Genomic DNA, 15,201 nt, shown 5'->3' on the forward strand with positions numbered 1-15,201 from the left:
GTGGCAGTGATCCTCCTGGATCTCAGCGCAGCCTTCGACACAGTCAACCACCGTGTCCTTCTTCATCGACTCGCGGCAGCAGGGCTCTCCAGGACGGCTCTTAGCTGGATCGAATCCTTCCTTACTGGACGTACGTTCCAGGTATGGGACGACAATCATCACTCGTCCACGCTCCCCCTCACAAGCGGGGTCCCTCAGGGTTCCTCCCTGAGCCCGACGCTTTTCAATGCATATATGGCCCCCCTTGAGGACGTGGTGATACCATTTGAGATAAAAATGGTAAGCTACGCTGATGACACTCAACTGGTCGTCTCTCTATCACAACTAATCGACCACCCAGAGAATTTGACCAACTGTCTCACAGAAATCCACAACTGGATGAGTGACTCATCATTAAAATTAAATGGGTCAAAGACGGAAGTGATGCTCCTGGGGAAACAATGGACGACCATCCCCCCAGCAATCTGGCCCGATGTGTTCGGAGAAATCCCCCTCCCGAAGCGTGAAATCAAGACCCTCGGCGTTTGGCTCGAACCAGAGCTCACCATGAAGACGCAAGCAGTCAAAACCTCGGGCACCTGTTTCGGGCTCATGCGCACGACTCGCAAGATTCTCCCCCTACTGCCTCCTGCTTCCAGGAAACTACTTATCCAGGGACTAGTACTGTCCCGCCTGGACTATAGCAATATGGTCTACCTGGGAGCCCCCGAGGCTACCCTGTCGAAACTGCAGCGGACACAGAACGCTGCAGCACGTCTGATCACCAACCTTCCCTCTAGAGTGTCTGCCAGACCTGCACTCAAGGCCCTGCACTGGCTCCCTGTGCGCCAAAGGGTGCAGTTCAAAGCCATGTGCATGTCACATAAGTTGATCAACGGATCTGGTCCCGCGATCCTCAGTAGCATGATCACTCCCTATAAAGCACCCAGATCCTTACGATCTGAGAATGAGCACCTGGCCAACATTCCTAGATTTAAAAAGGCACGCACAGGAGGTCGACGCTTCTCTGTCCAAGCAGCCATTGGATGGAATGCCCTACCACGCCCCCTCAGACTTGAACCCAACTATTTGGCATTTCGCAAAAAGTTGAAAACACACCTATTCCCTAACTAATTGTCTTTCCTCCCTTCTTCTCCCTCAACTGGATTACAACTCCTATAGCGCGGGGATGCCCTTGGGTCACCAGGCGCTTTACAAATCGTTATTAAATTAAATTAAATAGTCTCTTATCCGTCTCCCAGGTCGTATTTTTCCATTACCGCCTTTAGATACGGCCATTCCACGGAATCGAAAGCCTTTTCTAGGTCTAGCACTAGGCACCCCGCTCGTGGCCAGTGTCGGACAGCATATTCCTGTACCCGGAACAGGCGACGAATATTGTAAGACGTGTGGCGCCAGGGTACAAAGCCGTTCTGATCATGGTGTACCAGGAGTGGCACCAGAGGGGCCAGTCTCCGAGCCAGGGTAGAGGCCAGTATTTTGTAGTCGGTATTTAGGAGTGCTAAGGGTCGGTATGAAACCACCCGCGTGGCATCCCTGCCGGGCTTGGGAATGGAGATCAGATTCGCCTCATTTAGCGTGGGTGGGAGAGCGGAGTCTTCTGCAGCTGCGTTGTACATTTTCAGGAGTTCCGGGATGAGAATGTCTGAGCCAGCCTTGTAAAACTCGGCCGGCAGCCCATCGGGGCCAGGGGATTTACCGTTTGACAGATTAAATATGGCTTCCCGTAGCTCTTCTGGCTCGAGCAAAGCCCCAAGATCACCCTGTTGTGCAACTGTAAGTTGCGGCATCTGGAGAGGGGAGAGGTATTCCGCCACATCAGGGCTGGGATCGCAAAGTCGGGAGCGGTACAAGGCACCATAATGAGTGGAGAACGCCTCGTGTATGAGGCGCTGGGAGTATACTAGCCCCTGTCCATCCACATGTAGCGCCGCCACCGGGGCCACTCGGTCAGTCTGTGAAATCAGCCAGGCCAATAATTTACCAGGTCTATCACTTAGGTGGTGAGTCCGTGCAGCATAGTTGAGACTGCGCAGTTGCTCCAAAAGGTGCGCGTGTTCCGTGTGGGCCTCCGTCAGCGGGTCAGCCGAGCCATCGACTGCGTCTCGTTCCCGATCTAGCAAGTCAGTTTCTAGTCTGGTTAAGTCGCCCTCCAACTGCCGTCTCATGTGTCCCTGTGTCCCCAGACAATGACCCCGAATCACTACTTTAAAGTCATCCCATTCGACCTGGGGTGAGGATGCCGTGCAAGAGTTCTCTTCAAAATATTGGGCTGTTTGCGTGAGGAGAGAGTCGCGAAAGGCCGCATCTAATAGTAGCGCTGGCTGTAGCCGCCAGGTGGGAATGGGCGGGTGTGGGCGTTCCCAGGCAATGGTTAGGAAGTGTGGGTTGTGGTCTGAGTGTGTGCGTCCCATGTATCGTGCATCTGCAACAAGCGGGAGCAGCTCAGCGGATACCATAAATCTATCCAAACGCACATGTAGGCTATGTGCACCCGAGTAGTGGGAGTATACTCGTGCGTAGGGTTGTGTGATCGCCAGGCGTCGTGTAAATCCCACTGCGCGGCCCATCGAAGCAGTGCTTTCGTGGCTCCATGTGTTGGTGCACTAGGTGGGGGTGGGAAGGAGCGATCCAGTGTGGTGTCTAACACACAGTTGTAGTCACCCCCCAGTATCGACGGGACCGCGTGCCAGGTCGCCATCGTCGCGGAGAGGCGCGCCAGGAATCCACCCTGATCCGTGTTTGGGGAGTAGAGGGAGGCCAGTACCACCTGTTGTCCATCTAGTCTACCCTGTGCCACCACGAACCTGCCTTCAGAGTCTATGTGTGTGTCTGTGACCGCCCAAGGGGTCCCAGGTCTGACCCACACTAGGGCGCCGCGTGCGAAGGAAGAGTAATCTGTAGCATAGAGTTGCCCCCGCCACCTGCGATGTAATGCCTGTACCTCCGCCCTGTTCAGGTGCGTCTCCTGAAGTAGCGCTATGTTTATCTTGTGGCGTTTCAAATAAGAGTAAATCTGATATCGCCTAGCTGGTGTATGCATGCCCCTGACATTCCAGGTACACGTTCGGATTTCAGTCATAGCCAATATACATGAAGGTGTCACTCCCCCCGTCAGGTTTCGTCCCTCAGTTCCAGCGTCCCTCCAGCTTCTCAACCCCACCCTCGCCCTCACATCACGTCCAGCAGTAAGCACAACATCCAATGATCCCTCCTGGTGCAGAAGGGTAGGAAGGAAGGGGGACACAAAAAGCCAAAAAAAGGCAACAATGTAATTAATACCAAAAGGTCGGCTGTACAACATGTCGCCGTCCAAATACTCTAATGAGTTAAAGTAAACTATACAGTTCTAGGGGGTGGTAGGTGGCTGTTGCAACAACAGTCTGGATGTCGGTGTAGTTGAAGAGTAACACGCCACCCCTCCCGGGCTAGTAAAGGGTCGCCGTGCCTGTCTGGTAGACCCATCAGTCCGCCCGCCCTGAGTGTTGCAAGTAAGGTTCCCCACCATCAGAGGTTGGGAGAAGGGCCTTCACAGGGTCTCTGTCGCTGGAGATGCCAGCACCAAGGTCCCCGGCAAATGTGTGGCCGCCGCCAAGGTGTTGCAAGGGTGGCAGGCAAAGCCGTGTGCATAGTAAAAGAGAATGTTACTCACTGCGTCCTGATTGTGGGTAGGCCCTCGGGGCAGGGGGATCTCCGCAACAGTCAGGTCTGTAGTTTGGTCACCTCAGGACAAGGCAGTGTGACAGCCATGTAGCCATACCTGCCACGCATTATGGGAAAGGAAAACTTCTCTGTTCCCTCTCAGCCGAGAAGGTCCACCGTCTGTGGGGTGACGTCAGGGAGATCTGCCGAGTGCTGGGAATCCGGTAGGCCATAGATCGCTTCATCGTCGCTTGGGAATGTGTTCGGGCTGGCATTTGGAGCTGAGGACGGGGCCGGAGAGCTGCTGATCTCTGTGACTTTGCGAAGTGCATCTTGTTGTTCCTGTCGGACTAGGTCTGTGGGCGGAGAGCAGTGTGGTGGGTCCTGGGCGCGGGTGGGGGTGGGTGTCCTGCGCCTGCGGCGTCTCCGCGGCCCACGTGCGTGCGAGAAAGTGGTGGTCCCATGTGCCCTACTGGGCTCCTCGGTTACCCTTCCATCGAGCCAGGCCTCCACCTCCTCCGGGCTGGTGAAAAAGTGCGTCTTGTCTTGCGCCACCACCCTCAGTTTCGCGGGGAAGAGCAACGAGTATTTGAGGTCGCCTGCCTCAGTTGTCTTTTCACTGCTAGAAAGGAGTGACGTTGCCGTTGGACCTGCACGGTGTAGTCCGAGAAGAACATCACCTTGACGTTGTCTATCTGGATGTCATCAATTTTCCTAGCTTCCCGCAGTATAGTGTCGCGGTCTCTGTAGTTTAGGACACGAAATATGAGCGGCCTGGGTCTGGAGCCTGCGGGGAGGGGCCTCGTGAGCACCCGGTGAGCGCGTTCCACCACAAAGTGAGGCGACAGCGTGTCCTCCGGCTGTAGGTCGCGTAGCCAGTCTTCCACCCGTCGGGTGGCATCAGCCCCCTCCCACTTCTCCGGTATGCCCACGAGGCGAATGTTGTTTCTCTGTGCCCGCATCCTCCGCCCGTTCTTCCAAGAATTCCACTCTGTTGAGCAGATCTCGGATGTGTTTGTCCGCTTGATTCACCGTGGGTTTCAGCTCTGCCACCGCCCCCTCCAAGGTGGTAGTGCGCTCCTGAAGTTTCTTGTGATCGGCCCTGAGGTGAGTTAGGTCGATTGCCACACAGTCTATTTTGGTTTCAAGAGAGGCGCGGGTTTGTTGCATAGATTCCTCCAGTCGCTCCATGACGGCAAGCACGTTATCCAACTTGGTCGTCACCATCTCCGCATCCATCTTGGACGTTATCTTGGAAAGTTTCCCTTTCGGTGTTGCGCCTCCGGTGCCGGTCCGCGTCTTCACCCCTCCAGACATGAGCCAGGCGTGACAGTTGCTCCCAGCCCGTCTGCGGGTGGGTCAGTTCGAGCGTGTGGCTGGTCAGATATCTAGGACTCAGTTCAGGCGCACAAGAGCATATGTGTATCTGTGTTAAGCAGTTGCCAGGCGGTGGGTCCAGTCACAAAGGGCACAGCCGAGTGTGCAGGTAGGCAGGGCAGGCGGCGAGGGCGCTCTCCAAATGCTAGCGCAGATGTGCCGGCCCGTGTGCGAGCTGGGTCAACCGGCCTCTCCTGCAACACTCACTGAGTAGGTGGCCACGCTGCGTAGGGCTGCCGCAGTGTCACCCGGCGGCCAGTTCCGCACAGCAGCTCCTAGAACTTTGGCCAAAGTAGTGGGATCAGGATATAGAGGGTTGTTCGTCTTCAGTGGGGGTGGTTCTGGATCACCACCAGTAGCTCCCGTCTGCCAGTTGTCAAGTGCGTCTCTCACCTGGGCAGCCCGAGGCGTCGCGTCGTCACAGGTAGGGGGGTAGTGACAATGTCAGCAGTTCAAGGCGCTGTCCAATGATGTCGACGGATGGCGAGCAGGAATCCCCACATCCACCGCAGCCCCACTCACGCCTCAGGTCCCCGCACCGTGTGTCGTGCGCCCCGTCGCGCCCCCACGGTGGTCCAGGTGGGGGGAGGAAGGGGCACGTGACGTTCTGTCTCCGACGCGGTGTAGGCCAAGCAGCATACCCCAGTAGTGGCCCGGTGGTCCGGGCGAGGCCCTGTGCTGTTTCCCAGGGGTGAGATGTTGTGGCCGTCAGAGGTCTGCTGGGGGGGGGGCTCGCTTCCCAGACCCTTCTCCCAGCACGTATGAGAGCTTGCAGAAGTTCAAGCAGGCCGCGCTCTGAGGCCCAGAGGCAGGCCCTTAGCTGCGGTGTGTTTGGGGGGGGCCGTTGTCGTGTTCAGGTCGCGCCCCCCCGCAGCCACTCACCAGCAATATCCCGGCAGTGTCGTAGCGCAGTCGCGGCTCACCCCCAGGGCCGGTCCCAGTCTCCTCCCGCGTCGCGTGGCCAAGCCCTCCAGTGGCGGCCTCGCCCGCGACCACAGCCGCTCTCCGCTCTCCGCAGGTGGGGCCACAGCCAGGAAGGGTGCTATTACCAGCCAATGTCTGGCCAGCCGTCCGCTCAGCACCGCTGATGTCCCACGCAGGTTGCGCGGGATCCGGTCAAGGTTTGTGTAGGCCTCAAGGTCAGGCCTAGCCGCAGCGCCGGATCCCCGGCCTCGCGTGGTGAAGGTCTCCAGGGATATCGAGACAGCGCCGGGCACAGCCTCCCAGTATGTGCCGGTGCGGGTCTCGGCACCCGATCAGCTCCGCAGTTGGTCAGTGGGTGGGCGGGGGTTCAAGGGTGTTCCGCCAGCAGTGCACGGCAAGATCAGGATAATTGGCTCGGAGAAATGGCCCGGGAAAGGGGAGCTCAAGCGGGAGCTCTACCCGTGCACGTCTTTCCCCATCGCGCTCCAAGCCACGCCCCGTTGTATATTTGTATTCATATATAATTTTTTATATATATTCCGGGGTCCCCGCGCATGGGCGGGAATATTCAGTGCTTATGACTTCGATGAGGATACTCCTGGAAGAGAACTAGGATTACAGGTAAGTAACTTATCCGTTTTGAAGTAACTCGACCTTTTGCTTACCCTGCCCAGCATATTGAAAGGTTAAATGTTACCCTAAAGGTTAATAGCTAAAGTGTGTTATTTTAATTGAATTAGATGTGCATACCAGTGTTAAATCTCTAGTTAATGTAAACTGGCTCGTTGGCAGTCTTGATGTGGAGCAAGTGAACCATGAGTACTCATGCTAGCTGAGTGCAGCTATAGACACAAGTCTGTTTCTAGATTTTATGGACACACCTTCCTTCCTTTCCCACAGGAAAAACGGCTGAAGGAGCTCTCAAAGCCTCATACCTCATCTACCACAGCAACCTCTCCAGTGTCCACCACAGCGGGCAGCATAAGTACAACTGCCGCCATGGACATGTTTGCAACCCCCACTGCTTCAAACAGGTATTTCTTTCTGCTTGTGTTTTTTTTATAAAGCTGTCACTTTCAAACGTCAGCCTCTTCAACTTCGAAACTAAGTGTAAACCTTCAGTGCAACAGCACATGAACAGCCTGACATTGTATGAAGCGCCTTATCCAGTATTATGGGTATCTTTCATAGATTCACATGCCTGAATCATTCCCCGTCGTCGGGGTGGGAGTCCCCGGTAAATAATTATAGTAATGTCACATGGACATATACTTAGTACTAGGCCAGAGGCCTCACATTAGTAGCCTATCTAGGTCCTTATGTAAAAAGGACCAAACTTTGGCCAGTAGCCAATCAGTGACCATCACCCTCCTCACCTTCCTGGAAGGAGCCCTAGTCCCTCAGATTTTCTACCGCACGTCGTGCTAAGGGAGTCTCCACTGAGCTCTGCTCAGGTTTTTTCCTATATCTTTGGTTTTTTCCTATTAACTCTTCAAGTTTCAGATTAGAAAGGAGTATTGGTGTTTAATATGTCTACTACTTCTAAAAAAGGGCTTTTTAGACCCTGTGCCTCTTGTAGTAAAATGAGGCTACATATAGAGGACAAGCATGAAGATTGTTTGTATTGCCTCTATCCTCAGCATTCTGCCAAAGAATGTAAGATTTGTCGCACTCTCCCGGTCAAGACATTGAAGGACAGGGAAGGGCGCCTGCTTCTGTGGCTCCAGAGACTAAAGGACAAAGAGCAGCTAGTCTCTTCAGGTGAGAGCGAGTGTTCCTTCAGGAGCTTCCACTCCTCTCCTAAAAGGCCTAGACAGACATCCCCAGATCAGTCTGTTGCGCCTCCTCACAAGAAGCCAAAGTCCATGGAGAGTCATCCTAAGGTCAAGCCTCAGAAACCTTCTCTTCAGATGACAGACTTCAAGAAGCCTGCTTTAGTGTCTTCTGGCATGCCTGTGACGATGTCGACAGTCTCCATTTCTACATCCACGGCGTCTACTTTCTCCATGGCATCGACTACTACAACATTGTCGACGATGGGTAGGTCAATACCTTCTGTCATTCCTGTCAAAAAAACGTCGACGTCGCTTCTGCCGACGCTCCCGTCGACGTCTGCTTCATCGTCGACGAAGACGAAGCTTCCAGCGTCGACGAAAATCCCATCGTCGACGAGGAATCCCTCGTCGACGAAGACCCCACCGTCAACGAAGATACCGCCGTCGACGAAGACTACCTCGTCGACGAGGACACCGTCGACGAAGTCGTCGACACCACCGTCGACGAGCCCGTCGACGACGAGACCGTCGACGAAGCCATCGTCGTCGACTACTACAGTGTCGACGCCGTCGACGAAGAAATCATCGTCGTCGTCGATGAGGACAGACGTCGACGATGCAGTCGGTGATGAAAATGCCTGATAAATCATCAAAAATCGTAGATGCCCCACCGTCGACGGACACCGCGTCAACGGATCTGCAATCTAAGGGCTCTCCCTCATTGAAGTATACATATACCAATTTCTAATTTCAGACTATAAACAAAGATTTCCATCATCTTCTCCTACCTCAGGAGTACAGGTACAACAGGAAACGCCAACTCCTCAACATCGACAGCGTCCGCCCCCGCTGGTTGTGCGTCAGGAGCAAGAGACATTACCTCCTCACATTTCCTCAGATGAGGATGAATAGAGAAATTATGAGACCCAAGAGGAAGAAGGTGAAATACATGATGATGATGATGATTCTGATGATAACGCCAACCCAGATTCAGCATCCCCAGACCAAGTACAGGACGATTCACCCCCTGAAGACTTAGGGGGATTCCATAATATCGTAGGAAGAGCGGCTGCAAGGTTCAACATCCAAATAGCATCGGAAACGCAAGACTGTTTCCTTCATGATTTTAAAGAACCCTTCAAGAGATCAGCTCGCTCCATTCCAGTGATCGATTATATATGGGAGCAAGGACTAAAAATAATGAAAAATCCTTCCTCTCTCATTCCAGTGCCGGCTAGGCTTGAAAAGAAGTACAAAGCCCCAGACACTGCGCCCGCATGTTTAACTGGCCACACTAAACCTGACTCAGTTATATCTCAGGCCGCTCAGCGGAAGTCCAGCAACCCGTCAGCGGCAATGACAACGCCTCCTGATAAAGAAGAAAGAAAACTTGATGCCATTGGCAAGAGATTTTCCTCCATGTCCGCCCTATCAGTCAGGGCTGCAAATTCTCTGGCATTAATAGGTCGCTACAATCGACAGATATGGGCAGATATAGCCCCATATCTAGGGGCGATCCCAGAAGACCAGAAAGAAGAGGTTAAGAAGATTTTGCTGGAGGGCGAACGCTCTGCCTCAGAGATGATCGAGGTTGCCTTGGATATCGCTTCCACAGGCTTTCGTCAATTGGCGGGAGCAGCAGTTTTAAGGCGCCAGGGATGGCTTAAAGCCACCGCATTCCGGCCTGAAGTACAAGCCAAAGTTCTCGACATGCCATTTGATGGGGAGCTACTCTTCGGTGGGCATATCGATGACATGCTGCAAGGTATTAAGAAGGATACCGAAACGGTGAAAGCCCTAGGCACCCTACAATACAAGCATAATTCCTTTCGAGGATCCAGAGGTCGAGGACAACAGAGTCGTGGCAACTATCAAGGTTACAAGTCCACTTATAACTCTTCCCAGCAGTACAAACCTCAATTTCAGCAGAGGCAACAACAAGGACAATCCTCATACAACAAGTCGTCCTTTCGAGGAAGAGGAGGAAAGAAAGACAATAACAGACGCCAATGACTGCTTTCTCCAGCAGGCCTCCACCTCTTCTCCACAATTCATAGTTGGAGGAAAAATTACCAACTTCCTCCACAATTGGAAGCAAATTACAACAGATCGTTGGGTTTTGCAGTTAGTTTGCTTCGGACACACTCTGGAGTTTGTGGAACATCCTCCTCCGAACCCACCATGTCCTGTGCAGCACAAGAATCTAACCATACTTCAACAGGAACTCTCACTAATGCTCCAGAAAAGAGCAGTGGAAAGAGTTCCTCGAAGTCAGAAGGGGAGGGGATTCTATTCCCGATTCTTCCTGATCAGAAAAAAGGAGAAGAAGCAATGGAGACCAATTCTGGATCTGAGAAACCTAAACAAATACCTCAAGAAGCAGTCTTTCCGTATGGTTACCCTCCAGGAGGTATTACACCTACTCAATTCAAAAGATTATATGGTATCCTTAGACCTCCAGGATGCTTATTTTCATATCCTCATTCACAAGAGTCATCGACAATTCTTGAGGTTTGCAGTAGCAGGCGGACACTACCAGATCAGAGTATTACCATTCGGCCTGAAGTCAGCTCCACGCATCTTTACAAAGTGTCTGTCTCCTGTTGCGGCATACCTTCGCCAGCATCATCACCACGTCTTTCCCTACCTGGACGACTGGCTCGTCAAAGCTCCTACTCGGACAGGCGTGGCCAGGTCCTCTACAGCCTGCCTTCATCTCTTCGAGAACTTAGGCCTAACGCTCAACCGGGAAAAGTCAAATCTACGACCGTCACAACGTCTCAATTTCCTGGGGGCAACGTTGGATACAAAACAGGAGAAAGCCTTCCCTTCCAGGGAACGTCAGGTCAAGCTGAAGACCCTGGCCGTCCAACTTCAGACCAAAAAGAGAGTCAAGGTTCGACTCTTCAAGTCGTTACTAGGAATGATGTCTACCAACATTTTTCTCATTCCTCACTGTCGCCTCCACATGCGACCTCTTCAGGAAGCTTTAACAAATCAGTGGATCCAAAGTACAGGATCCTTCGACGACTGGATCAAGATCACTCAGGTCATGAAGAAGGCTCTGAGATGGTGGCTTCTGGGCGACAACCTGAACAAAGGCCTGTCTTTTCTACTCCCAGTCTCTCCTTATGTGATAACCACAGATGCGTCACTGGAAGGATGGGGGGCATTCCTTCAAGAACTGCAAGTACACGGTCAGTGGTCAGTGGCAGAAAGACAACTCCACATCAATTTGCTAGAGTTACGAGCAGTGCGCTTGGCACTTCGAGCATTTCTACCCCGCATCAGGAACTTCCCAGTGCTTGTGAGGACGGACAACACCACCACAATGCACTACCTGAACAAACAGGGAGGTACTCGATCCAGGACGTTGTCTCGAGAATCTCAGCAAATTTGGATCTGGCTGCTCCAACACAACATTTCTCTGCGGGCAGAGTATGTCCCAGGAGTAGACAACACCCTGGCAGACTCGCTAAGCAGGCAGCGCTCAATTTGCCACGAGTGGGAGCTCGACCAGATGACGCTCGACTCTGTGTTTTCCCGTTGGGGCAAGCCTCACCTGGATCTCTTTGCGACGGAAACGAATGCGAAATGCCAACATTACGCAAGCTGGCTTCCCCAGAAAAGGTCCCTAGGGAATGCCTTTTCGATGACATGGTGCAAACTCTTTGCTTACGCTTTTCCACCGTTTCCCCTGATCCCCAGGGTTCTCCGGAAATTGAAAGCAGAGAGTTGTACCCTGATCCCGATAGCCCCAGCGTGGCCTCGCCAGCACTGGTATACAGAACTACACCTTCTATCGCTGGAACCTCCAATTCTATTCAGGACCTGCCCACATCTCCTCACAATGAACCAGGGACAAGTCCAGCATCCGGATCCAACATCTCTCAAATTATCGGCTTGGCTCCCGAGTTCAGAGAGCTCCGGCATTTAGATATTCCGCAGGAATGCAGGGTCGTCCTAGCCCGGGCCCGGGCTGAAAGTACTAATAAGACATATTCCCTTAAGTGGAAAAGGTTCTGTTTGTGGTGTAGGGCTCAGAAATTACATCCGTTCACTTCTACTCCAGCACAAATTCTGCCCTACTTGCTCCACCTAGCCAATTCGGGGCTGGCGCACACTTCAATAAAGGTCCACCTGGCGGCCATATCCAGGTTCAGACGTTCTTCGTGTGGAGCTTCACTATGGACCAACAGACTGATCAAGCAGTTTCTGAAGGGGTTATTCAGAACTTTCCCTCCAGTACGAGCGTCACCACCTACATGGCAACTAAATGTGGTACTAGCTCAACTAATGAAACACCCGTTTGAGCCAATCCACAAAACAGATCTTAAATATTTGTCATGGAAAACGGCTCTATTACTGGCGCTCACGTCAGCAAGAAGAGTGAGTGAACTGCAGGCTTTTTCTGTGCAAGACCCCTTCATCCAGTTCAAGAACGACAGGGTCATTCTACGGACTAATCCTAAGTTTATACCGAAGGTTCCGTCCTCTTTCCATCTCAACGAACCTATTGTCCTGAGATCTTTTTTCCCGAATCCATCATCTGCGGCTAAAAGATCTCTACACTCATTGGACCTCAAGCGATGTCTCAAATTCTACATACACAGGACGGAGCAATTGCGGAAGTCCAACCAATTGTTTGTTGCATTTAGCAGGCCCAGGAAAGGCCTAGCATTGACTAAACAGAGCATTTCCAGATGGATTTCATCTGCCATCGCATTCTGTCACCAACAGGCGGGCCATCCTCTCCCTTCAAAGGTTCGAGCACACTCCAATAGAGCGGTAGCCACCTCCATGGCGCTCTTTGCTGGGTTTCCCATTGTCGACATCTGCAGAGCAGCGACATGGAAGACGCCACATACGTTCACCAAGCACTACTGCTTGGATTCTGAACTTATGAAGGATGCAGCAGTAGGACAGGCGGTCCTACGTCATCTATTTCATTAGAGGTGAGCCTTCTTCCTATCATCCCACCTTCCAGGTAATTTATTGCACATTTCTTATCAGGTTGTAAGTATCATGTAACTGTGTAACAACTTATGATAAGATTTTTATGTCTTTACAGATGTATTATGCGAAATGTGCTCATTATTGCTTGCTATTCTGATTCAGGCATGTGAATCTATGAAAGATACCCATAATACTGGATAAGAAATGCGTTACTTACCTGTAACAGCAGTTATCCAGTATTGGTATCTTTCATAGATTCACATGCAACCCACCCGCCTCCCCTGGAAGGGCTCACCTTTGTCTTCTCAGTAGGTACTACTTGGCACTGTGCTTACGAAAATCTGAGGGACTAGGGCTCCTTCCAGGAAGGTGAGGAGGGTGATGGTCACTGATTGGCTACTGGCCAAAGTTTGGTCCTTTTTACATAAGGACCTAGATAGGCTACTAATGTGAGGCCTCTGGCCTAGTACTAAGTATGTGTCCATGTGACATTACTATAATTATTTACCGGGGACTCCCACCCCGACGACGGGGAATGATTCAGGCATGTGAATCTATGAAAGATACCAATACTGGATAACTGCTGTTACAGGTAAGTAACGCATTTCTTCTTCTTACCGCTTGCTGTCGCTGCATACCCTTTTAGGGGAAAATCTACGCGACCTAAGCCAACAGCAGTAAACATGGGCCACTGGGCTGGCATGGCTGGCTGGAGAGCTTTGACAAGATCTGTGTTAGCATGCAGGCCCTCCAGCAAGAAGCATGCCCATCTACCACTGTCTGTTCAGTCTCGAGCTGCTGCTTCTACCCTCCATAGATCACATCACCTCCCTCTATGGTGTGTCCTACCATCTTACTCCCACTTCCTCAGTTCTCTCTGCATTCCTCTCTGCCATTGTTCATCTGTTTTCACAAAGGCTATTAATATTTGTTCTATCTTAATCAGGTCGCTGGTCCTAAGGAAAATATATGTGCGGGAGGCGGTTAATCATCATATGCAGTTCACAAATGACGACACAACAGTAGTGTCACAAGGAGTGATGTCAAGGCCTTAGAATATTCATTACTGACAAGTTCAAGGGCCTATTTTACAGAAGCACCAAATTAACATTATCAAAACAATATGGAAAAGACCATTTTTTATTTTACTTTTTATAAATCACCTTTATTCTTTTCACATATCTAAGAATTTACTGAATAGCTGAAAATGACCATATGTTTAGGCAGACAGGTAGAAACTTGTAAATTGCATTTTAAATGGCTTTTAGTGAGTAAAGAAAAAGTGGTTGGTGAATCTTTTAAACATCAAACTTGCTTTTAATGTGCGTTGGTTTCTTGCTGCTGTTCTTTATGTGGCTTCGAAGCACGATTGTGCTTCACATGTGTTTTTGTTAAACAATAGAAGGTTTAATGGTGTCAGGTTCGAGTTGGCTCCGATAGATGAGATAACAGATCAGAGACTCTGCATCGCTTTGTATCACTGTTCACCTGTCCTTTGGCACTATACTCCTACTTGATGGTGACACTACTACGCTACTCTCTTACTACCGACCAATATATGATACACTTTGGTTGATTGAATCACCCTCCCGATGCCCCCACCCAGTGTTCTCTCTATCCTAAGAAATTGGTATAAGCCATCCACACATCCAAGGTTTACCTGAACCCTTCTGTAGTGGGATCAATGACTTGTACCGTCTTATATTACTTGTTTACCTGATTGTATATTGATATGTTTTCTGTACGTTATTATTATCCTACTATGTTAGTGACTATTATATTGCTCCCATTATCTCTGTTCATTCCTGCTGTCCCTACCCCTGTCTCTGTGAAGCGCTCTGATATCTGTAAGGATCTTGTTCGCGCTATATAAAACTTTGAATAAATAAATAAATAAACAGATTAAAACATATAGCCGCCAGCTAGGCCATTCCCACAAACATCCCAAGGCGAGGGTACATGCTTACAGTGTTTACAAAGGCTGTCACTTGTGGGGCCAATGTGACATCACTCAGTCTCGGGCTAAGGGCAATGGAGTCCCTTTCTAAATCCATAAACCTGCGTCCACCCCCTACTGGTGCCCTGAACTCTTATTGATGTTTGCCTGGATGAATGAATAAAAAGCCCTTTATAAAGCACACAGCTCCTGTGGAAGGAAGCGTCCCCGCACTCATACCAGTAGACCATTGGTCATATGAATTTGATTAAAATTCTCTAAACAGATGAGATTTGTTTCTTGATTTGAAAGCCTGTTCAAGATCCAGATCTCGCAGAGCTTTCGGCTGAGAGTTCCACAATTTCACAAGGAGAAAAATCGTCCACCCAATTTTTCCTTGGGAATCCTCGCAGACCAAACTTGATTGGAGGAACAGCGACCTTACAGGAGCTGAAGTCCTGAACCTTCTTTGCGCGTACAGAGGCCCTTCTTGGGTCAATGCTCTAAAGAAGATGAACATCCTTGTATTTAATCCTTTGATTGGTCGGTAGCCAGTGCTACTGCTTAAGGTTCTCCTGAGAAGATTGCCTT

At 51.0% G+C, this 15,201-nt stretch overlaps 1 protein-coding gene across 12 annotated transcripts in view; it reads left to right on the forward strand.

Moving 5' to 3' along the window:
* The window catches only part of PICALM (phosphatidylinositol binding clathrin assembly protein), a 519,981-nt gene that overhangs the window by 379,710 nt on the left and 125,070 nt on the right, over positions 1–15,201 (forward strand). For all 12 annotated transcript variants that reach the window (XM_078658455.1, XM_078658454.1, XM_078658453.1 and 9 more), the window contains exon 11: positions 6,844–6,977. In XM_078658455.1, the coding sequence (XP_078514581.1) occupies positions 6,844–6,977 (134 nt within the window). The remainder of the gene's footprint in view (positions 1–6,843; positions 6,978–15,201) is intronic.

Source organism: Lissotriton helveticus, chromosome 8, assembly GCF_964261635.1.
Source record: "Lissotriton helveticus chromosome 8, aLisHel1.1, whole genome shotgun sequence".
Classification (NCBI taxonomy): Eukaryota; Metazoa; Chordata; class Amphibia; order Caudata; family Salamandridae; genus Lissotriton; species Lissotriton helveticus.